Source organism: Macaca thibetana, chromosome 18 (genome assembly GCF_024542745.1).
Source record: "Macaca thibetana thibetana isolate TM-01 chromosome 18, ASM2454274v1, whole genome shotgun sequence".
Lineage (NCBI taxonomy): Eukaryota > Metazoa > Chordata > Mammalia > Primates > Cercopithecidae > Macaca > Macaca thibetana.
The window spans coordinates 57,289,943-57,313,205 of NC_065595.1; the positions used below are offsets into that span (position 1 = coordinate 57,289,943).

The 23,263-nt window shown below is 46.4% G+C and overlaps 1 protein-coding gene across 6 annotated transcripts in view; it reads left to right on the forward strand.

The window, feature by feature from the left end:
• The window catches only part of TMEM241 (transmembrane protein 241), a 163,726-nt gene that overhangs the window by 122,656 nt on the left and 17,807 nt on the right, over positions 1–23,263 (forward strand). For 2 of the 6 annotated variants that reach the window (XM_050767989.1, XM_050767993.1), the window contains 2 exons: positions 1,959–2,023; positions 13,720–15,728. In XM_050767989.1, coding sequence (XP_050623946.1) covers positions 1,959–2,023; positions 13,720–13,780 — 126 coding nt within the window. In that variant the 3' untranslated portion in view covers positions 13,781–15,728. The other 4 variants (XM_050767991.1, XM_050767992.1, XR_007721298.1 and 1 more) reach the window with 3 other exon arrangements.

Below are 23,263 nucleotides of genomic sequence, written 5' to 3' on the forward strand. Positions count from 1 at the left end.
TTGATTAGGTTAATAGCTGTTAAAGATCACCCTAGCTAGGAGATCTAGGTCCAGGGGCCTTCAAGTCAGGGGTAACTTTCAGAGTCAAGATCATCTATAACTGTTGCAGGATAAGCAGAGAAGCTGATGAACTCACTTATGTGGTTAGTACAACATTGTTTCCAAGACCAGACAATTGCATTGAGAGGTAATAACATTTTAGCCCACTTCATTTATGACCATAGATGCAGAAGTCCTAAATTAAATGTTAAAAAAAAAAAAAGAAGAAGAAGAAGAAGAAGAAGGGCCAGGCGCGGTGGCTCACGCCTATAATTCCAGCACTTTGGGAGGCCAAGGCAGGTGGGATTGCTTGAGCCCAGGAGTTCAAGACCAGCCTGGGCAACAAAGTGAGACGTTGTCTCTACAGAAAATATTAAAAATTAGCTGGGTGTGGCAGTGTATGCCTGTAGTCCCAGCTACTTGGGAGGCTGTGCTGGGAGGAGTGCTTGAGTCCTGAAAGGTCGAGGCTACAGTGAGCTGAGATGGTGCCACTGCACTCCAGCCTAAAAAAAAAAAAAAAAGGAAAAGAAAAGAGGGACATTTATCCATTCATCATGCACATCAACTCAAAAGTTGTCATTCAATATGATCTTTAAGAAAAAGCCACCATTAGTCTCCACTTATAGAAATCGCTTTCCCTATCCTTTGTGTTCTTGGAATTGTCTCTCTGGCTGGGCATCTACTTCTTTATTGCCCCTCAGGACAATACCCAGGTCATTTTTTGTAGTCAAGGTTTTTGCTACAAATCAATAAAGCAAGGCAGAAAGTAATACCAAATGACTTAACTACAAAGAAAAGTTCCAAAAATCTCACCACGTTTATATCCTATCACGAGGGTTCTGGATTTGTAGTTCCAGACTTCTTTCTGAGATGGTAAACGGTGACCATGAGGTCGTAAACATACTCCTTCCTTCTGCCTGTCTGTCTGCTGCCTTGCTCCCAGCTTGGAGACCCAAAGAGGCCTCCAAGACAGCACATGAAATCCCCCTGAGGGAGATGGTAGCTGACGTTTCTGAGTACCTGCAGATCAACTGAACCTCTCCCAACGAGGCCTACATCCCACTTCTCACTGCAAGAAAGCAGATTCTTAAGCTTACCTTCCCCGTGGAAGCTGTTTTGACCTGCAGGATGCAGAATATTGGAAGCCAGAAACATCCTTCCTTAAGTAGACATTCCAAATGTGGACAGAGCTGGGCCACTGGTTCACACACACTCTTGGTGCTGAGGGGTTCGAGGCACTTCTGGGGTCTAAGTCCTATGGCTGCCATTCCTGAGACACTTTTCTGGAATTTCCAGCCTTGAGAGATGTGAAGGTAACCTCTTCCCTCTCCTCTGGCTTCTAGATATTTGCAAATAATTAATTAATGATTTAATCACTCCATTCCCCAGGATGCACCTGGTTTCTTAGAATGTGTGTCATGGATCAGAAAGATGGGAGCATTAGGAGAGGACAGAGAGATGGTGCATTGGACAAAGGCTGGGCGACAGATAAGCTTTTATCTGGAGGATCTGAGAACAGGTTAATGAGCACATCTGACCTTGGAGATGATTTCTGCTTTGCTGAGACAAAATGGAAATGAGTTATCTTAATATACCCCTTCCCTGGAGAGAGATGAGGGCGGCCTTGGCTGTGCGCCTCCCTTTTGAAGAATTTGGAAGTTAAATGCTTCTTTGAACATTCTCACCTCCAAAACAGACTAAGACTTAGCCTTTTCTACACCAAATGCTTGGCTCAGAGGCGCCGCTAAGTACAGGGGGCTGACTAGGAAGCGTGTGGGGGAAGAGGACATGCGAAGTGGAAAGAAGTACCTGATGGCAGGAATCCGAACTCAAATGAACTAAGCTTGTGAAAAAAATGACATTGGAGTTTACCAGAGCCCTGCTGGTGTAATGACCTTTTGTTGAAATTATTTCTACAGATAATCACGGCTGGCTTATCAATATTGCTGTTTGAGGCGATCCTGACCAGTGCAACCACGGGATGGTAAGTCTTTTGCATAGAGAGAGAAAGTGCCAGTTAGTTACTGAGTTTCATCAGGATGCTAAATTTTGCTCTCAAATGTTGCCGAAAGGGAGTGTGCGTTGGCTGTTTGTCTCCATCCAAATGTAAATCTCATATTAGTGAAGCTTTACTTAAAAAAAAAACAAAACTTTTATTAACCTGTAAATGCAAATTCAGAAGAGTGCATATATCATAAATATACTACTTGATGGGTTTGTACAAACCAACCATTCTGTATACCATAACCAGCATCCAGGGCAAGAAACAGAACATCGCCCTCACTCATCCACCCCAGAACAGCTGCTGCTGGTCAACCACTGTGTGTGTGTATATGTATATGTATGTATATGCATAATATGTATAATATAATATGTATAACAATATGTAATGTTTAGTAAACAACTCCACACACACACACACACACACAGTCAGCCCTTTGCATGAACAGGTTCCAGATCCTCAGATTCAACCGTGGGTCAACAATGTAGTTTAGGCCTGCAATGGTTGCATCTGTACTGAACACGTACAGACTTTTTTGCTTGTCATTATTTACTAAACAGTACAGTATAACAACTATTTACATAGCATTTACATTGTATTAGGTATTACAAGTAATCTAGAGATGATTTAAAGTATACAGGAGGATGTCCATGGGTTGTAGGCAAACACAACACCATTTTATATAAGAGACTTGACAATCCATGGAAGTCCTGGAACAGATCCCCTGTGGGGACTGAGGGGCAACTGTATACACACACACACACACACACACACACAGAGAGAGAGAGAGAGAGAGAGAGCATGTGCTGTGTCTTTCTTTTTCTTTGATTTTTCCATTAACTTTCTCTCAGACAAGCTCCAAATGATCCTGTTTAGAATGCACTACCCATTTGCATAAAGACAGCACGCCTCACTAAGATATCTGAGCAGAGACCAGAAGAAAGTGAGGGAGTGAGCCATGGGGATGTTGGGGGACAGCAGTGCCAAGGGGTGGGGAGGAAGCAAGAAGACCAGGGGCTCTGGCCGTGATCTAGATGCAAGATGATGATGGCTGAGAACTGGCTGATAGCAGTGGAGGTGGGGAGACGTGGTAGGATACCTGAGGCACTAGGATTTGAGAGAGAGGAGTCTAGGATGACTTCTAGGTTTGGGGTCGGAGCAATTGAAAGAATGAGGTTGCCTTTCACTGAGATCGAGAATGCTGTGTGAAGAGCAAGGTTTGGCAAGGTGGTGGTGGAGGTGTATCAGGCATTGGTTTGAATGTGTGAAGTCTGAGGTGCCTGTTGGACCACAGAGCGGAGATACAGGAATAGGTTGTTTGCCAAATCTGCCTGGAGGTCCGGGGAGGGAGAGCCTTTCTGTGCCTTGGCCACGGCGGCATGTGTCTCCTCAGGGCTTCTGGGCCTGTCACTTCGTCCCGGATACCTTCCTCCCTGCTTTCAGTTGGCCACTACTGCTCATCCCCCAGGTCTTCAAATCGAGGTGACTTTGGAGAGGCTTCCCTGGCCACACCCTGTGCAAGCCCTGCTAGCTTTTTCCTGTCGCCTTGCTAATTTCCTCCCTGACAGTTCTGACTGTTGTGACCAGATTCATTCCTTTCTGCCCATTAGGATCTGCCTCCCTCCCAGAAGCAGTGCGCAGGACCCTGGGGGTTTGCAGGAGACGGCTGGGTGTGGGGTGGTGTTCAGCAGGGCAGACTGGGACAGGCAGGCTCTTCAGAAGGATGACTGAGTAGGGCAGATGGGGAAATGCAGGCTCTTCAGAAGAATGACTGAGGCAGGCGCATGGCCGTGGGGAGACACAGCGGGGACTCAGAATCCCAGGAGGTAGGTGTGGCCGTTGCGATGGTAGCTTCAGGACACACCTCCCAGAAAAGGCCACACTGCCCTGCCCCATAGCCCTCAGAGCCCGTGACTCACAAGGGAGGTTTGGGCCATGAGTAACACAGGGATGCACAGAGAAAGTACTACTGTCGGAGAGGACCTAGCTGTGACCAGTGCCCCGGGCTCGCCCTCCGCTCAGGCCTCGGAGCTCTCCATCTGAGACGGGAAACAGGCCTTCTGAACTTATTAGGACCATGCGCCTCTCATTCAAGGGCCAGTTGGTTATGACCACATGAGGACAAGAATGAAGCGATCAGGTGGGTTTCACCCTGAACTTTCTGCACAAGACCTGCCCATTGGAGAGTTAAGAATGCTATCTATTCTGATTACTAATATTCAAACCAGTAGGTGATTGTTACCAAGGGTTTGGGTTGTGGTCTGCAGGGAAGGTGAAGGTGAGGGAGAAGGTAATGGAGAGTTTAAACGGTTAAAACAGCTCATTGCTGATGAATAGGCATGCTTTAATTTGGGGAATATATATGTATGTATTTTTAAGCAATAGAGTAATGCATGCTATTTATAAGACATTTAAAACAATACAGAAATATGTCAAGTAAAAAGTGAAAGTCGCTCATCCTTCACTCCCTCAAACTCCTCTTGCCAGACGTCACCACGGTTTGGTTGAAGGGTGAGAACAGTGCTACATTTGGCCATGGATGTGTAACCCAACGGAGGTGGACTTTGTTCACCGTAGGAGGTGTTAGATCTGGGGGCCCAGCCACAACAGTGTTTCTGAAATGAAACCACACCGAGCAGCCCTCACACACATCACACATAAATAGTCTATTCCTTGGGCTGGTGACAACGTTTTGTTTCCTTCCCTGTGACCAGGGATAGCCTGGCCTCAATCCTGGATGCTGCACATTATGTAGAGAAATTCACATTTGTTGTTGCTGCTCACTGGTCTTCTGTCCTTTGTTTTAAAAAGGAAAATATGCCTAGGACCACTTTAAAATCGTGCTTATTTCCATTCTAGTTCCTATATATGACTTGGCAGATTTTTTCCCCCACGGAATAGCACTATAAAATTGAAGTGCAGGCAAATTTTGGAATAGGTTTTTACATTTCTTTACCAGTATTATCAGGAAAGAAAAAGCATAGTATTGCTTAGCTTTGCTCAAATAAAGCCTGACTCTAGAAAATAAGTATTTTGGCCGGGCGCGGTGGCTTACACCTGTAATCCCAGCATTTTGGGAGGCCGAGGCAGGCAGATCACCTGAGGTCAGAAGTTCGAGACCAGCCTGACCAACATGGAGAAACCCTGTCTCTACTAAAAATACAAAATTAGGCAGGTGTGGTGGCACGTGCCTGTAATCCCAGCTACTTGGGAGGCTGAGGCAGGAGAATCACTTGAACCCGGGAGGCGGAGGTTGCAGTGAGCTGAGATCGTGCCACTGCACTCCAGCCTGGACAACAAGAACGAAATTCCATCTCAAAAAACAAATAAGAAGAAAGTAAGTATTTTTCCCGTGCCTGCAATCGGAGTAGTCCTAATAGCTAATCTTTCCCCTTCCTTCTTCTTTTTTTTTTTTTTTTGCATTTGTTTGCAAGTTGGACCTGCTGAGTTGTCACTTGCTTAACTCAAGGACCACCATGCTGCCTGGTGGGGGTCAGCACTGGTACCCAGGTGTGCCCAGGACAGCCTCCCATCTCCCAGGATTCTTCTGTGGATAAAATGGCCTTGGATGCTGACATAGCCACAGAAACAACAGTGTTATTTGTGAACATCAGCAGGAGATTCATATGGGATAAATGTGAGGGGCAGGACCAGTGGCCCTGTGGAATACCATGATGGGGAGTGTAAGAGGTTAACTTGCATCTTGTGTGGCCTTGGGCTGCAAGGGGTTCCTTCAGTAAACAGACATTTATCAAGTGCCTCATATGTGCCAGGAACCATTCTTGGATAAAAGTCAAAAATCACTGCCTCTGCAGTGTCTATAGATGCTCATTGCCCTGCCTGAGGGCAGGTCCATATCTGAGTCATCCTAGATGGACAGAAATGAATGGTTTTGCTCACTGCACTCAGAAAATGGAATTTCTAACCTTTCTCAGGAGTGCCAGTGGGGGCATTTCCTGCCCCAGGAAGACAAATGGAAGGAAAAGAAAAATTAGAAAATGTTCCTACACCTTCCTCTTCCTCCTCCTGCTGTGTCTTCCTCTTCTTTTTAATAATAATAACTAACCATTTATTGGGCAACTACTGTGCCTCAGACATTTGTTACATTAATATTATCTCATTTACTTTTACGACAATCTTCCGAGTTATCCCTATTTTAAAGATGAAGAAGCTGAGGTCCAGAGATACTTATTTTCCCAAGATTTTATAGCTACTAGGCAATTGGACCAGATTTCAAACCCAGGTCTCTGTGTGTACAATGCCCCGTAACCTGCTAGAACTGAATTGAAAAACACCAAGGATTTACAGCAGTGCAGATAATGTACAGGTGGAAGCTCATGAGCTGTAAGGGAAACTGGCTTACATGTTCCTCGTCCCACCACTGTGATCCTCCATAAAAAGTATGTAGATGATTTGACAGCAGAGGAAACAGAGTGTCACCCAGCACAAGACAGTCCTAATTCCTATTCAGGGACTGACCTGCAAGCTAAGAATGTCCAGTAGACATTTTTAGGGAGGAAAATCTCATTGTCATAGGTTTCTTATACCATAGGTATAACTCCATAATATCAATCAGTTAAACATTTTTATTGAGTAACTGCTGTATGCAAAGTATGTGGAAACCATAAGAAATATAAGATATCCAACACTTAAGGGGTTATCAAGGGAAGGGTAAATCTGAAAGCTAATTCATGGGATGGATCAGATAGTAACTGTGTTAATGCCCAGCGAATAGGAAGACTGAAGGAGGGAGAGAGGCCAGGAGTGTTTGCAAGGGTGCCCCTGGAGCTGGTGTGAACTGGGCCTCATGCAGAGGAAGAGGCTTCACTGGGCTGAGAGTTGGGGGATGGAAGAGTTCTGGGCGCCTCTCACCTGGGAAGACAGGGCAGCCAGTGGAGACTCAGTGATTTGTAACCAGAACTGGGGCTCTGAAGCAGGAAGCTAATCTGTCTCCCCACTCTTCCTCTGCACCTGTCCTTCTGAGGAGGGGTGACACAAATGGTAGGCAGACTGACATCCCAAAATCCAGCTGCCCAGAGAAGAAACCCCTGAGATACGTATATGCATACATGCGTCTCTCTCTCCCTCTCTCTCTTTCTATAAAGAGAATATATGTATTTTATATATAATATATAATTGATAGATATATAAAATGTCATTGATATATAATTGTTGTTTTATATATAATATATATTATATAATAAGAATTATATATTTTATTAATTATATTTTATTATATAAATTATATATAATTATATATGATATATAAATATATATATTTATATATATATATAAATTCTTGAGACTTTTCCCCAAATTTCTGCATCCTTAGCTTTCATAGTGTTTGTCTAAATTCTTTATTTTATTATTAGTAGTATTATTAGTATTAGTATTAGTATTTTTAGACACAGGGTCTCTCTATGTTGCCCAGGCTGATCTCAAACTCCTGGCCTCAAGCAATCCTCCAGCCTCAGCCTCCCAAAGTGCTGAGATTACAGGAGGGAGCCACCACTCCTAGCCTAGCCTAAATTCTTTTTTTTTTTTTTCTGGAGATAGTTTTGCTCTGTCTCCCAGGCTGGAGTGCAGTGGTGCAATCTCAGCTCACTATAACCTCCACCTCCCTGGGTTCAAGCAATTCTCATGCCTCAGCTTCCCAAGTAGCTGGGATTACAGGCACGCACCACCATGCCCGACTAATTTTTGTATTTTTAGGAGAGACCAGGTTTTGCCATGTTGGCCAGGCTGGTCTTGAACTCCTGGCCTCAAGTGATCCACCCGCCTCAGCCTCCCAAAGCGCTGGGATGACAGGCGTGAGCCACTGCGCCCAACCCCTAAATTCTTGACAATATCTTTCTCTCTTACAAATAAGCCTGCATTGACCACATTTTGTACAGAATTTCAAAATGAGCCAAAGAAACCCAGGTATTGAACTGAACATGAGAGCTAAGAGTAAGACAGCTCTCCAGTGTGAGGAAAAGCTGAGTCGGAATAGTAAGGAAGCAGGCGTCTGTAAGAGGCTGTCTCTGGGCTGTTTCACATCCTGTGAACTTTATGGTATGTCCTGAGAAAAATGGAAAGACAGGCTGTGTGTACCCAAATCAAGGAAACAGAATGTGTGATTATTGCAAAAGGAACCTTGACTTTGGAATTTCCTGATTTTTGAGGACTCCTGAGGTTAAAGATGGTGTGTTTTCAGCCTGAAAGAATTTTCCAACCACAAAGTGAACCACCAGAAGAGTGCACGGTGCTTCAGCTCTGTGTTTTGCACAGAGCTGGTCTGCCTCGTCCATATACTAGGCATGTTCAAGCGTGGCTGGGTGACCAGCTCTCAGAGCCCAGGCAGGGGTGGCGGCTGATCCCTGTGGCATGGGACTTTAAACTGATCAGAAGTCACAAAGGGCAGAGGCTGCAGGCCTATTTTGTTTGGACCTATTGGGTATGCTGGTATAGTTACTATTTCTTGTCATTTGCTTTTCAAATTTTAAGTTAGTCATCACCATTTTGAAATCGGGTGATTTCCTCATACAAATCCAGATTTCCAGATTCTTTTGAAAATGTGGAGCAGCTGTTAATGTTGGGCCTGCATTTGCACACAGCAGCAGTTTCTGGAATGAGTAGAGGCTGCCTCCTCCTCACGTAGGCGTGTGCTCTCCAATCCACCATGGCTTCCACCACCCTAGACTGGCTGAGACTGGAGGACCCTGCTCCAGCCAGTATCCTTGCATCCATATATTTGTATATTCATGCATTCCACCAAAGGGCTGGGCTGGGCTCTGAGGCTACAGAAGTAAGCAAGGCACATTCCCTGACTCTAGGGGGATCACCGTGTAGGGGATAAGTGTTCAAATATATATGACATTATCCTCCTCCTTGGATGGACAACAGCTTAGCTGCCCAAAGTAGGCCGTCTGAAGTAGGACTTCTCACCCAAAGCACTATTAATATTTGAGACCGATAATTCCTTGTTTTGAGGGGTTGTTCTGTGCCTTGTAGGATGTCTAGCAGCAAACCTGAACCCCACTCGCTAGATGCCAGTAGCACCCCCTCAGTTGTAACAGTGAAAAACGTCCCCAGACATTGCCAGGAGTCCCACCCCAGTTGAGAATCACTGGTCTGAAGTTCATGGGGGCTGGTGGAGAAAATGCCTTTTGAAATTTCAGCAAGATCTTAAGGAGCTTGCTCATCGAATGAGAGCTTTGGATCAGCTCAAGTGTCAGGTCCTCAGCTGCTCCTCCCACCCCCTGTGTCTGTGTCTGGCTCCGTAGGCACTGGCTGCACTGAGTGACAGGTGGCTGGCGCCATCTCTCCCACCCGGCTGTGAGCAGCTCTAGGAGAAAGGGTACGTTTCATTCACCTTTGCGTCTCTAGGCCTGGTGTTGAATACCTGCTGAATCAACACTGAGTGGCCAGCCTTGAAAATATTGTATCCAAGAACAATTATCAACCTAAGTACCCAATGTTGGCCAATTTTTAAAGTTAATTAAAAACAACTGCTCTCATCCAGCCAATTATTATAAAAACAATCTGTTTCAAGTCCAGTAATTTAAATATCCAGATTTCTATTTAATTGTTCATTTTTAATTAACAGTTTTATGTAATATTAATTCCCTCTATTTCAAAATTCAGCAAAGGAGATTTGAAGCATACCAAAGAGAAAGCTTCTGACCTGAGAGCAGCATCCCTGTCAAGTGGAATTCATTATGGTGCCTCCTCTCTGAATCCCGTTTTGTAGATGGGGAGAGTCACCCTTCTCTTTGGAGTAGTTTAGGAACAAGGAAAGAAAAGAATAACCAAAAGGCAACTTCCTTGTTCTAAGGAGTCCATGATCACATTTGCCCCTTTGCACATCATTCACTGAACTTGCCATTGATCGCTGTTTATCAGCCATGAGGATCACTTGAACTTGAGCCTAGCACAGACCTCACCAATGCCGAGAGTCTTTAGAAAATGATCGTATATAATCTTTGAGTAAAGATTTCTTATCCCTTTAATTGTAAGGAACTTCATGGAGGCTGCCCAAACCTATGTATAGGAAGAATGAATTTAGGGGCAAAGAAAACGTCCCCCATCACACCAAAATGCCTTCAGGATCACAGTGTCTGAAATTTATGAGTTTTCCATTTGAATTAAAAATTTGAAACCTTCTCTTTAAAATTCTATGTAAGAAGGGTCTTCTCAATAACGTTGCTCATTACCTCTCAAATTTTATCATAATTTAATAGATTATGACCTCACTCGGCAGGGCCCCGAGGAATGGAGCTTGGGGCAGAAACATTGTGGTGAGGAAGAGAGAAAAAGGAAAAAATAGTTTAGGACCAAACTGTTTTTAGACCAAATAGTTTGGGACTTCTCCCAGATGGGAGAAAGGGGATCAAATATTAACAGTTTCACTATTCGTTGAATCAGTATTTATTGAGTGCTGCATTAGGTGCGGGGCCTGCAGCCAGGTAAAGGAAGCAGCCTCCATCCTCTGTCTACTGGCTCAACAGGAATTAACTGAATAGCCATAACAATAAATGTAAAATTTAGATGGAGCCCTGGGTCCCTCATAGGAGGAAGAGAAGGGCTGGAGAAGCGCTGAAAATAAACCTCTGGAAGAGAAGCTAGTGATGGATATTTCTGGCCATGTGTGCCCTGCAGTCTGATGTTTATGTCTTGGTTACATGAAGTTTGTTCATTTCAGGAATGATGGGGATTACAAGATTTGCAAACAGTTCCGTCAAGCTCTGACTTAAATAGTTGTAATGCTGTTAAGATTCCTGGACACATGTCAGCCCTTCCTGCTGCTTAGAAAACAACATCAAAGCTTACCTCGCTGGCTCTCCTAACAGTAAACTGAACCAAGGTTTGCTTTCATTTTTAGTATTTACTAAGCTGCTTTGGTGTTTCATGAAATAGTTCAGGCCAAGGGACAGAATGCAAGGTTATTACACTCCAGCATTGTTCTAAGGCTATGGGAGTAAAAGTGGCAAGGGGCCAGCCGCTACCCTGGTTTTCTCCCTGGTGATTAAGGAGGATTAGCGGAAAGTGTATAGAATGTCCGAGCTCCTGGTTACATTTGCAGAAATAAAACCCTCCCAAACCCAAAGCTCTGTGCAGCCCTTGCATCCGGTCGCGGTGACTCTACATTGCCCGGGAACTTGGCAGGGTGACATACATGCTCTTGAAGGGCTACAAGGGGAACGGCAGTCACTTAAAAGGGAAAGCCAGGTCTTTGGAGGTGAGCCTGTGTGCAAAAAGAACGCCTCCCCTTCACAGTCATGTCTTTTCCAAGAGGAGAGGTGATAGAACCCTTCAGCATCTGGGGTCCTGAGCTGGACAAGGCACAAGCAGGCTCCCAGCTTCACAAAGGGGCCTCGTTCCCAAATCAGGTCGTTGGGAACTTGGGTCACAATTTGTCACAGAGACAGTGCTGACAATGATGATTACAGATCTAGGGATGTCCACAGATAGTCATTTGGTTCATAACATGGACATTCGTTCTAGCTACATTATTGTGAGTTAAGTAGGATTGATCAACGTATCACTATCGTAGTCTTATTTCTGTATGAAAGAGGAAAGTACATCCCAACTTGGAGTAAGGTACTAGGCATCGATCTCCCTCGGCTCCCTCTCCTCCATCCCCATTGTGAACCAGGTGGGGGACATTCTCCAAGCCCCCCCACCTCACTGGCCAGTGTCTCCTGCTGCCTTCCCCCAGAAGCCTTTAATCACCAGAGAGAAGAGATCACAGTGTTTGGGGGATTCTCCTAGTCTCCAAGCTGATGAAAGAGTACGTTTGTTCTCTAGCTCCGGAGAACAGCCTTGGCCTCGCAGGCGAGGTTGTAAGAAATTTCTGCTGTAGAGTTAGTGTGATGAAGGGCTGCCTGGGTCAGCATGGGGAAGGAACATGTCTCAGGCAGTCCCTGCCAACCCCAGTGGCTTCCACAAGTGACATGCCCATGGAGATGCATGTGAATCTAGTTGACCAGAGCCACTCATCCGTGGGACAGGCTTGCCTTGCTCAACAGGACGTGCCCCTCACTAGTCTTCAGGCAGAAGTTGGGTGGCCCACCGGGAGGACCACAGAGGAGGGGATTGCTACTCTCAGAGGGCAGTCGGCTAGAAAATATTAATAATCCTATGTTAGTGACTGTCCATCATAGGCTAAACACAGGGGTGGGTTGCTTCTGATACATTATTTCTAAGCCTCACAGAGACTATTAGATGCGATCAACTCCCATGGTACAGATGGAGAGACTAAGGCTGAAAACATAGGCAAGATCAGCTGACTAACAAACGCCTGCGTCAGAGCTTGAATTGGCCTGATTCTAAAGCATATTGGTTTTTTGGTTTTTTTTTTTTTTTTTGAGACGGAGTCTTGCTCTGTCGCCCAGGCTGGAGTGCAGTGGCACAATCTCGGCTCACTGCAAGCTCCACCTCCCGGGTTCACGCCATTCTCCTGCCTCAGCCTCCTGAGCAGCTGGGACTACAGGCTCCTGCCACCACGCCCGGCTAATTTTTTGTATTTTTAGTAGAGATGGAATTTCATCTTGTTAGCCAGGATGGTCTCGATCTCCTGCCCTTGTGATCTGCCCACGTCGGCCTCCCAAAGTGCTGGGATTACAGGCATGAGCCACCGCGCCCGGCGCCTAAAGCATATTGTTTTTATATTCCCACTCATAGTCAATTCATTCCTGTACTAAAGTGGAAAATGGTGTGAGTTACCTGTATGTCAGGGTCACCCACCAAAGGAACATTTTCCACCAGGTATGTAGCATGGACAGCCTATGTGTGTGTCATACACTCAGCACAACAAACATTCAAGATACAAAGGCACCATGGCCTGGGTGTGTGTTGCGAGTGAGCGTATGAAGGATTGGGGTGCTGGGTAGGCAGATGAGAGAGGAAGGGAAGGAAAGGGTCTGACCAAAAGGGCTGTTGGCACCTCTGAAAAAGGGCTCTCCCCATCAGACACCTACCACCATAGCCCCTTGATGATGGCCCAGCACAGGCCCCAGAAGACTGACAGAATTCAGATAGACTGTCTGTGGCAAGGTTCAAAATAGAAAGTGGAGAGGACTTTGGCTGTATTACATTTGAGGGATGTTAAAATATTCAGCTCTTCTTCCCTCACTGTCTCCAGTTCTCCCACTGCTTTTTCATTTTCAGATCACTGGCCATGTGTCTTTCTGTGCTGGTGGGAAAATGATGATTCCCCACTTGTATTTTCACCTTTAAATGTTCTGTAGTTTACATGAAATGAAAAGATTCTGAGATTGTCACCTTAATTTTAAGAATATGGATACCTGTGTGATTTCGTATGCCTCAGCCCAATTTGCCAACAGCACCAGAGGCGTCTATGGGATCGCTCCTGCCGGAAGTCTGTGTTTCTGCCACAGAGCACTAACCCAAGTGCTCACCCTCACCAAGTCGGGATGTGTGGGATGCTTCACCTACTTCCCCGAGGGAAGGTATCGAGCCCGCCTCCCAGCCTTCTCACCTCCCATGTGTACCCGAGGTCTGCCCCGAGTGATTGGAGCGATTCCTGGGCTTGACCTGGAAGCATGGCAGTCCGGGCTGGTGATGAGTCACAGTCGCAGAATGAGGGGAGGCACCCCTTGCCCTGTGTATGTGGGCGCCAGGCGGCTCAGGGGTCCCGGGGGAGTGGAGAGCTGACCTTCTGCTGCTGTTTGCAGCGTCCTGCTTGGTGCACTTGGAGAGGCCTTGCTGGTTTTCTCAGAGCGGAAGGGCTCCTGAACAAGACGGTCAAGAGAAGGAGACTCACCAGCTGCTGCGGGAGACCATCACTCCTGGTCTCATAGCTCCCTGTTGAATGTGTCGGAAAGAGGAACGCAAGGACAGTGGGCAGCGTCATTGCCCTCACCCACGTGAATGTGGTGGTGGCTGATGAGGCCAAGGCCCTGCTGCTTCAAGGAGTGCCCTTTCTGGGGGTCTGCAGGTCGCTGCAGAGGAGCGGTCTGTTACGTCTTCCCATTTGGAAGCTGGTTCTGCAGAAACAGGAAGTACAGGATTTCACAGGCTGGCTCCACTCACCTCGACTGAGCTTCACACCTCTGGATGCCACATGCTGTCTCCCAAAGACTGCTTTCGGTGCGAGGTAGTGGGCCTAAGGGGTTTGGTTGTCTTTTTTTTTTTTTTCATTTTTAAAATTTTAAAATTTTTATTTATTATTATTTTTTAAAGACAGGGCCTCTGTTGCCTAGGCTGAAGCGCAGTGGTACGATCACAGCTCACTACAGCCTTGATCTCCTAGACTCAAGCCATCCTCCTGCCTCAGCATCCAGAGTAGCTGGTGTGCACCACCACACCCGGCTCATTTTTTCTATTTTTATTGTTTTAGGGATGGGGATCTCACTGTGTTGCCCAGGCTGGTCTGAAACTTCTGGGCTCAAGCAGTCCTCCCACCTCGGCCTCCCAAAGTATTGAGATTACAGACATGAGCCACTGCACCTGGCCTTTCTCATTTTTATTTTTAAATTGACAGACAAAATAGTATGCATTTATCATGCACAACACAATGCTTTGGGAATGGTTAAATCTAGCTAACAAATGCATTACCTCACACAGTTATCATTTTTATGGTGAGTCTTGGTTGTATGTTTTGTTTCGTTCGTGATTTTACATCCTTGGAGTCTCCTCTGGGTCCGTCCGTCCTTTGCTGTCATGCTGGCTTGCCTAAGGCCTACCCTCACCTGTGTACCAGCATTTTAAACTCTGGAGTGAGTGATGTTACTTTCTGTGGTTGATGTTACTATTCATTTCCTGCCTCTAAACTTCTCGTGGTCCTTATAAACTTGTCAGGATGTGTGTTGCATTGAATTCTGCATGTCCTTTTTTTGCCAGTCATTAGGTTAAGCTGGTACTGACTTGTCATCAGAGGAAACAGGGTTTATGAGCACTGACAGATGTCTTCCCTGGGCAAAAAAATAAACAGTATATGTATACATACACATATACATATTTATATTTGTATTTCCTAAAGCTTTTAATCCCTTTCATTCCCTGATATCTCAGAGATTTCACATCATTGAACACTGAAGTATATTTTTCAGGCCAGATGAAAAATTGTATTAAAACCCTATTCCTGGTCAGGCGCAGTGGCTCACGCCTATAATCCCAGCACTTTGGGAGGCCGAGGTAAGCAGATCACCTGAGGTCAGGAGTTCAAGACCAACCTGGCCAACATGGTGAAACCCTATCTCTACTAAAAATACAAAAACATTAGCCTGATGTGGTATTGTATGCCTATAGTCCCAGCTACTCGGGAGGCTGAGGTAGGAGAATTGCTTGAAGCTGGTAGGTGGAGGTTGCAGTAAGCCAAAATTATACCACTGCACTCCAGCCTGGGCAACAGAGCGAGACTGTCTCAAAAACAACTACAACAACAACAACAAAAACCCTATTCCTTGCCTTTGTAGGAGTCAAAATAAATGAACTTTTTTTTCTTTTTTTTATTATTATACTTTCAGTTCTGGGGTACATGTGCAGAACGTGCAGGTTTGTTACATAGGTATACACGTGCCATGGTAGTTTGCTGCACCCATCCACCCATCATCTACATTAGGTATTTCTCCTAATGTTATCCCTCCCCTACCCCCACACCCCGACAGGCCCCGGTGTGTGATGTTCCCCTCCCTGTGTCCATATGTTCTCATTGTTCCAACATAAATGAATTTACACAAAATGGTCACTTGTTTCTGAACCCACCAAGAAAGTTTAAAAAAATAATGACTAACTCTAAATATTTCTGTTCCTAAGAGATGTTTCACATACTTGACCACTCTGCCAGGTGTCAGAGAGTGTGGGCCATTCAGGGTGACCCATGAGTCCTCCTCAAGCAGGGAGCTAGGCCCCGTAGTGTTGAGTACCCATGTATTGATGGAGACCCCCTGCCCTGGCATCCGGGAAATATGCATGCCCATACTCAGCCCCATGGAGAATACCGTCAGCTCAGTCGGTGGCTGTTGTTGCTTCTGCATGTGTTCCCCAACTTGTTGAGAAAAGAAAGAGAAAAAGAAACAAATAGCAATGGATTCGTGTATTTGGAACTTGAGTACCCTAAATTCATGCCCTTGTCTTTTCCTGGTCTCTGCTTCTCATGTAAGGTGAAAATGCTAAGAGTGACCTTAACACATATGGCTTTCAACTTACTTTTGTTGTTGTTTCGTCTTGTTGTTTGTTTCCATGAAAAATATTTGTATTATTTTTTTCTAACCTCCAGCTGATTAAACAGGTACCTGACACTTATTAATTTGAAGGAAAAATAATAGTAGCTGCCTGACATACCCTCTTATTTTGAAGAGTCTCTACTTGTTTTTTTCATTTAAATTTTTTTTTATTTTTAGTTCTGGGGTACATGTGCAGGTTTGTTACATAAGTAAATGTGTACCATGGTGGTTTGCTGCATCTATCTACCCATCACCTAGACATTAAGCCCAGCATGCATTGGCTATTTTTCCTAATATTCTCCCTCCCTCCCCACCCTATGACAGGCCCCGGTATATGTTGTTCCCCTCCCTGTGTCCATGTTCAACTTATTTTTGTTCTTCATCTAGGATGTCAAACTTCCTAGAGACTGAGGATCATATAGAAAATCTGGGTTTAGAATTGTCCTTATTCTCTTGCTCCCATAAAACTCTATAAAAACGGGCCGGGCGCGGTGGCTCAAGCCTGTAATCCCAGCACTTTGGGAGGCCGAGACGGGCGGATCACAAGGTCAGGAGATCGAGACCATCCTGGCTAACACGGCGAAACCCCGTCTCTACTAAAAACACAAAAAATTAGCCGGGCGAGGTGGCGGCGCCTGTGGTCCCAGCTACTCGGGAAGCTGAGGCAGGAGAATGGCGGGAACCCGGGAGGCGGAGCTTGCAGTGAGCTGAGATCTGGCCACTGCACTCCAGCCTGGGCGACAGAGCGAGACTCCGTCTCAAAAAAAAAAAAAAAAAAAAAACTCTATAAAACGGAGACCAGTTCTTTTCCACTTGCAGAAAGTGGCATGTGTCCAAGTGTCATTTTATACCTGTCTTTCCAAGTGCCATTTAAGCAAATGGAGGTTCTGATGACTGCAAAGAGCCATGCAGTTCAAACCCAGTCCTCTTTCCAGCAGAACTGGCCCCAAAAGCTTTTGCTGAGAAGTTTTAGCTCCTTTTTCAGATGGTTCTCTAGCAAGCCCGTATTTTTTTGTTGCTGTTTGGTTGTTTGAATTGTCTTTCAGAGTCCTGTTTTTTTGTTGTTGTTTGTTTGTTTTGTTTCGTTTGCTTGAGATAGGGGTTCACTGTGTTACCCAGGCTCGAGTAAAGTGGTGCAGTCACAGCTCACTGCGGCCTCAACCTCCCAGGTTCAAGCAATCCTCCCACCCCAGCCTCCCAAATGGCTGGGACTACAGGCACGTGCCACTACACCTAGCTACTTTTTTATTCTTTGTAGACATGGGGTCTCACTATGTTGCCCCCAGCCCGTTGTTCTTAAAATCTCGGATCTTTTCTTACATTGACACCAGCAAGAGCAGAGGATAAGTCGTTTCGTCCGTATGCTATCAGTTTCCTTCCATTTCTATTGGTTCTTGGGCCTTTTTATTCAAGCTTTAACCACCATCTTCTATGCCCAAGTTCACGTGTTCAGCACTGAATGGAGGGTGAGCCCAAAGACCTGAACAGTGGAGTGGCCCCCTCACTGTAGCCCTGAGCTCCCATTTTCTGCACAGGGAGTCTCCAGGTAACCCCACACTGTCCCTTTGCCCTTGGATCCTGTTTGGCGCCTGATGACCTTAATCCTCGCTGGACCCCAGTCAGAGCCTTGGGATTTTGGGGCTTTTTTTATTGGTATAAATAAAGAATGTGCTTTCTGTTAGGAGAGGCAAGGTTGTGTACAATGGTGTATTATTACTTATCTGCTGTGAATATAAAGAAAAATAAGGGCCAGGCATGGTGGCTCAAGCCTGTAATCCCAGTACTTTGGGAGGCTGAGGTGGGAGGACTGATTGAACCCAGGAGTTTGAGACCAGTCTGGGCAACACAGTGAGCCCCCATCGCTACAAAAATAAAAAATAAAAATTAGCCAGGCATGGTGGCACATACCTATAAGTCCCAGTTACTCAGGAGATTGAGGCAGGAGGATTGCTTGAGCTCAGGGATCAACGTTGCAATGAGCCATGACTGTGCCACTGCACTCTAGCCTGGGTAGCAGAGCCAAACCCTGTCTCTAAAAATGACAATAAAGGAAAAATAAATCATTTATTTTCTTTCCTTTGCCTTTCTTTCTGTTCTCTTCAATCCTGGCAGGGGAGTATTACAGAAAATATTTGTGTTACCCCTGGGGAGGGAGTTCTTGTAGCTTAAACCCAGATCCAGACTCCTCTTTCTGCCCACATCCAGGCCACTGAGCTTGGAACAGGGAAGGGTCTACCCAGTGCCTCTAGCCCTGTGCTGTCCAGTGCGATGCCCCTGGCCACCTGTGGCTTTGGAGCCCTGGAGTGTGGTTGGGCCAGATTCAGATGGGCTGTAAGTATAAGAACACACTGGTTTCAAAGACTTAATGTTTTTTAAAGAGAATGTAAGATATCACATCATTTTTTCTATTGATTACATGTTAATATTTTTTATATATTGGGCTAAATAAAATATACTATCAAAATTACTTTCTCTTGTTTCCCTTTATCTTTTGTAATGTGACCGCTAGAAAATTGGAGTTCATAGATGTGGCTCCCAAGGTATGTCTGTTGGTCATTGCTGATTTATTTGTATTTATTTATTTATTTTTGAGATGGAGTTTCGCTCTTGTTGCCCAGGCTGGAGTGCAATGGCGCGATCTCGGCTCACTGCAACCTCTGCCTCCTGGGTTCAAGCAATTCTCCTACCTGTGCCTCCCAAGTAGCTGGGATTACAGGCATGCACCACCATACCCGGCTACTTTTGTATTTTTTTTTTAGTAGAGATGGGGTTTTACCATGTCGTTCAGGCTGGTCCCGACCTCCCACCTCAAGTGATCCGCCCGCCTCGGCCTCCCAAAGTGCTGGGATTACAGGTGTGAGCCACCGCGCCTGGCCTTATTGCTGATTTAGAGCAGTTCACCTACACTGGGGCCAGGGAAGTGGCAAAAGAAGGGGCTGTTGGTGGTGGTTGCTGGGGTTACTGACCCAATAATAATATTTAAGATTATAGTTACTGATGCCTATTTCATGCCAAGCACTGTGCTAGGTACTCTTCAGGCTTCCTGTCATTGATTCTTCCCAATAAGTGCGGGGGACATTCTCTTCATTTTACCAAGGAGATTGAAAAGATTCAGTAACTTTTCCAGGCCCATCCAGCTGGGACTCCAACCCAGGTTATTCAAAGCCCATGCTTTGAACCTTCATGCTGGAGAGTTCTGTTGAGAAGGAGGAATGAGGTCCCCGTGTCTCACAGGGGTTGTCAGTTCTGCAAGAAGTGCTGAGGTGTGGATTCCTCACATCTCTGAGGTGATGTATGACTCTTCCTGAAGGCCACGCTCCTTCCCTTTGCCACCGGACAGGGTCCGTGGCCTGCTCTGCAACTGCTTTCCCAGCATGTCCCAGTTTCTTTCCCCGGCCGCCTCCCTCGGGTTCTGTCTGAGACTCTTCGTGGATGGGGTTGGAGCAACCAGGAGCACTTGGGAAATGGCACTGCGCTCACCTGAACTATCACTCTGAGTGTTTCCAGAGCACATAGCCACTGTTTGTTGGTTCTCAGTTTGTTTTCAGGCAATGGCATGTTCAGATAGCTGAGGAGCTCAAAGGTTGAAGGAAAAGCTGCAGCCTCTGGACCCTGAGAGGCAGTGTCATGAGAGGACACCATTCTTTTCACTGGGTCTGCATGCCCAAAAAAGGGAGTACAGTCACAGATCGGGGTGAAAGCGTAAGCAGGTAATACCGTAAGTGGTTAGTCACGCTTGGAACATGACATCTCTATTGAGAAGTTGCCTTGGACAAAGTATTGAAATAGGATATGGAATTGGCAGGAAGTTCAAGTGGTTAGGACTCGTTTGAGGTTACTTAATGGTCCTTTGATCCTGGTTCTGGGGAAAGCCAGTCAAAGGGGTGAGACTTTTGGGCTTCTCCTGGCCCCACCCAATGTCCCTGGCTTCAGGCTGTGTCCCTGAGCCCAGCCCGGAGAGAGGCAGTGGTGACTTGTCTCCAAAGATGCCCTGCCTCCATCCCAGTGGTATTCATGCTGCTCTACAGTTCTGTTCATTTCTCTTGGGTCTGGGCTGGCTCTGCGCCTTGCCTGTAGCCAATAAGGTGTGATGGAAATGGTGCTATGTGACTCCGAAGGCCGGGTCAAAGCAGCCTTGCAGTGTCTGCCTTGGTCTTCTGACTGCCTCGGGAGCCCTGAGCTGCTGTGCAGGAGACGCCAGGCGTGGGCGCTCCAGGAGACAGGCCCCACTGAGCCCAGCCTTGCAGCCGTCTTGCCAAACCACTCAACTCATGAAGGAGGCTATCCAGGGTCTTCCATACCGGCCCATCTGCCAGCCGAGTGCCATCAGGTGACCTCAGTCAGTGCCACATGGGGCAGAAGAATCACCCTGCCCAGCAGTCCCTGAATGAAAACCTGCCACAAAAGCATGAGATATTGTAAAATCATTTTAAGCCACTAAGTTTTGGGACAGCATGTTACGCAACAATAGAAAATAGAGCTGAGGCCCACCGTCCTGCCCTTTCTGCAAGATGCTAACATAAGTGGGCTGCCCTCTGAGACCCTTGAACTCTGTTCTTCTCAGGCAGATCCAGTCTGGACTCTGAGCCCCTCCCCTGTCTAGACTCTTATTCTAGGAGCACCGTTCTCCACTGCAGCTGACCTCAGCCCAGACGCTGGTCTCCGAGGAAGACCCCACGGACGGTCCATGCCTTGTTCAGACCCCATTGCAGGGCAGGACCCACAGCCCTTAGCCATTGGCTCAAAGTACATCATTCATTCATTCAAAAGGTATTGAGACCTTCTGAGTGCCAGGCTCTGTTTTAGGATCTGAGGATATAACCACGAATGAGATGAGCCCTCCTGGAGCTTACTTTCTAGTGGCAGAGACAGGCAACAAACACGGGAATAGAATTTCAAAATGACGGGTGTGGTGGCTCATGCCTGTAATTCCAGATCTTTCAGATGCCAAGGTGGGTGGATCACCTGAGGTCAGGAGTTCGAGACCAGCCTAGCCAACATGTGTTTCTACTAAAAAATACAAAAAAAAAATTAGCCAGGTGTGGTGGCAGGCACCTGTAATCCCAGCTACTTGAGAGGCTGAGGCAAGAGAATTGCTTGAACCCAAGAGGTGGAGATTGTAGTAGGTCAAGGATGTGCCATTGCACTCCAGCCTGGGAGAGAGTGAGACTCCATCTCAAAAAAAAAAAAAAAAAAAATTCAGAGTGAGTTAAATGCTTTTAAGGCAATAAGGCAGAAAAGGGAGACAAAGATGGATTCTCCTGAGGAGCTGATGGAAGGTGAGGAATTTCTCTTCCAAAATGTGCAGAATCACACACACCGGCTTAGCATATAGTATGGGGGATTTGTTCTCCTTGAAGTCTGAGGGCCTCTCCAGGCTGTAGAATTCAGGTGAAGGGTGACTGAGTGAGATATGCTTTAGGGGACACACGGGCAAAGTCCAGGAGCCCCACAGGCAGACACCACCGCCTTCCCCGCTGTTGGTTCTGGGAGGCCAGGGCAATCAGGCCCCCATCGGCCCTGGGCAGACCCTTGCTGGCTGGCTCTGGGATGCTCTAAGTCTGGCACAGGAGAGAAGATAGGCAGACTTGAAGTAGACCCCATGGTTAGTTTCAGGGTCATGAAACCTGTGGGAGGTGCTGAGGAAGTGCCGGGAGGGAAGGTGCACTCTGTAACTGTGCGGCCCATCACCAGGCTGACTGCGGGCCTCCCATGCTTCGCCCACGTGGCATCTCACTTCATCCTCTCCAGGGGCCTCTGAGGGACATGTATCAGTCTCATTTTGTGGAGGAGACAAATACAGGAGGTCAGCGCCTTCCTGAAGGTCCTTGACTGGCTAAAGGGGCCGTCTGCCCACGCATCCCCTGCCTCTTAACTCTCACAGCATTCTGCCTCCCCCACAGGAAGCTCGGGTTCAGAAAGGCTGAGTAGATGGGACCAAGTCAGAGGTGGAGAAGGCCAATCATGTTCCAGGAATGAGGCGGAAGGTAGGTGGCACCAGCCCAGGGTGTGATTGAGTGTAGGGACGGGAAATAACATTTGCCAGCGTGGTTAATGGAAAAACCAAACTCTGTAAAATGTTTTAAAGAGGTTTATTCTGAGTCCATATGAGTGACTGGGCCTTGGGGAGCAGCCTCAAGGGGTCCTGAGAAAGTGATCCCAAGGCAGTTGGGTTACAGTTTGGTTTTATATACATGATGGGGAGACAGATGTTAGAGGCAAAAACAAAAACCCGTACATGGGAGGTGTATGTTGGTTCAACCGGAAAGTCAGGACAACTCGGAGCAGGGACTTACAGGTCACAGGTAGATTCAAAGATTTTCCGATTGGCAACCCGTTGAAAGGGTTAAGCATCGTCCCAAGACTTCAAGTCAGTAGAAAGAAATGCTCGCATTAAGGTAAGGGGAATTGTGGGGGTCCAGATTCTTGTTGTATAGATGAAGCAGCCTTCAGAGAGAATAGATGGTAAAATAAAGCTTAAGCCTACTGGGCTGCATTCCCAGGAGACCAGGTGTTCTTAGGCACAGGATGAGTTAGGAGGTCAGCACAAGATCAGGTCACAAGGACTTTGCTGATAAAACAGGATGCGGTCAAGAAGCCGACCAAAACCCACCAAAACCAAGGTGGCAATGAAAGTGACCTTTGGTTGTCCTCACTGCTTGTTAGACTCTAATTATAATGCATTACCATACTAACACACACTCCCACCAGCACTGTGACCGTTTACAAATGCAATGGCAACGTCAGGAAGGTACTCTATATGGTCCAAAGGGGAGGAAGCTTCAGTGCAGGGGGAATTACCCATCTCTTTCCTGAAAAACTAATGAATAATCCACCTTTTGTTTAGCATGTAATCAAGAAGTAACTACAAGTATACTCGGTTGAGCAGCCCATGCCACTGCTCTGTCTATGGAGTAGCCATTCCTTTATTCCTTTCCTTTTTATTTTTTGAGACGGGGTCTTGCTCTGTCACCCAGGCTGGAGTGCAATGGCGCAATCTCAGCTCAGCGCAACCTCCGCCTCCCAGGCTCAAGTGATTCTCCTGCCTCAG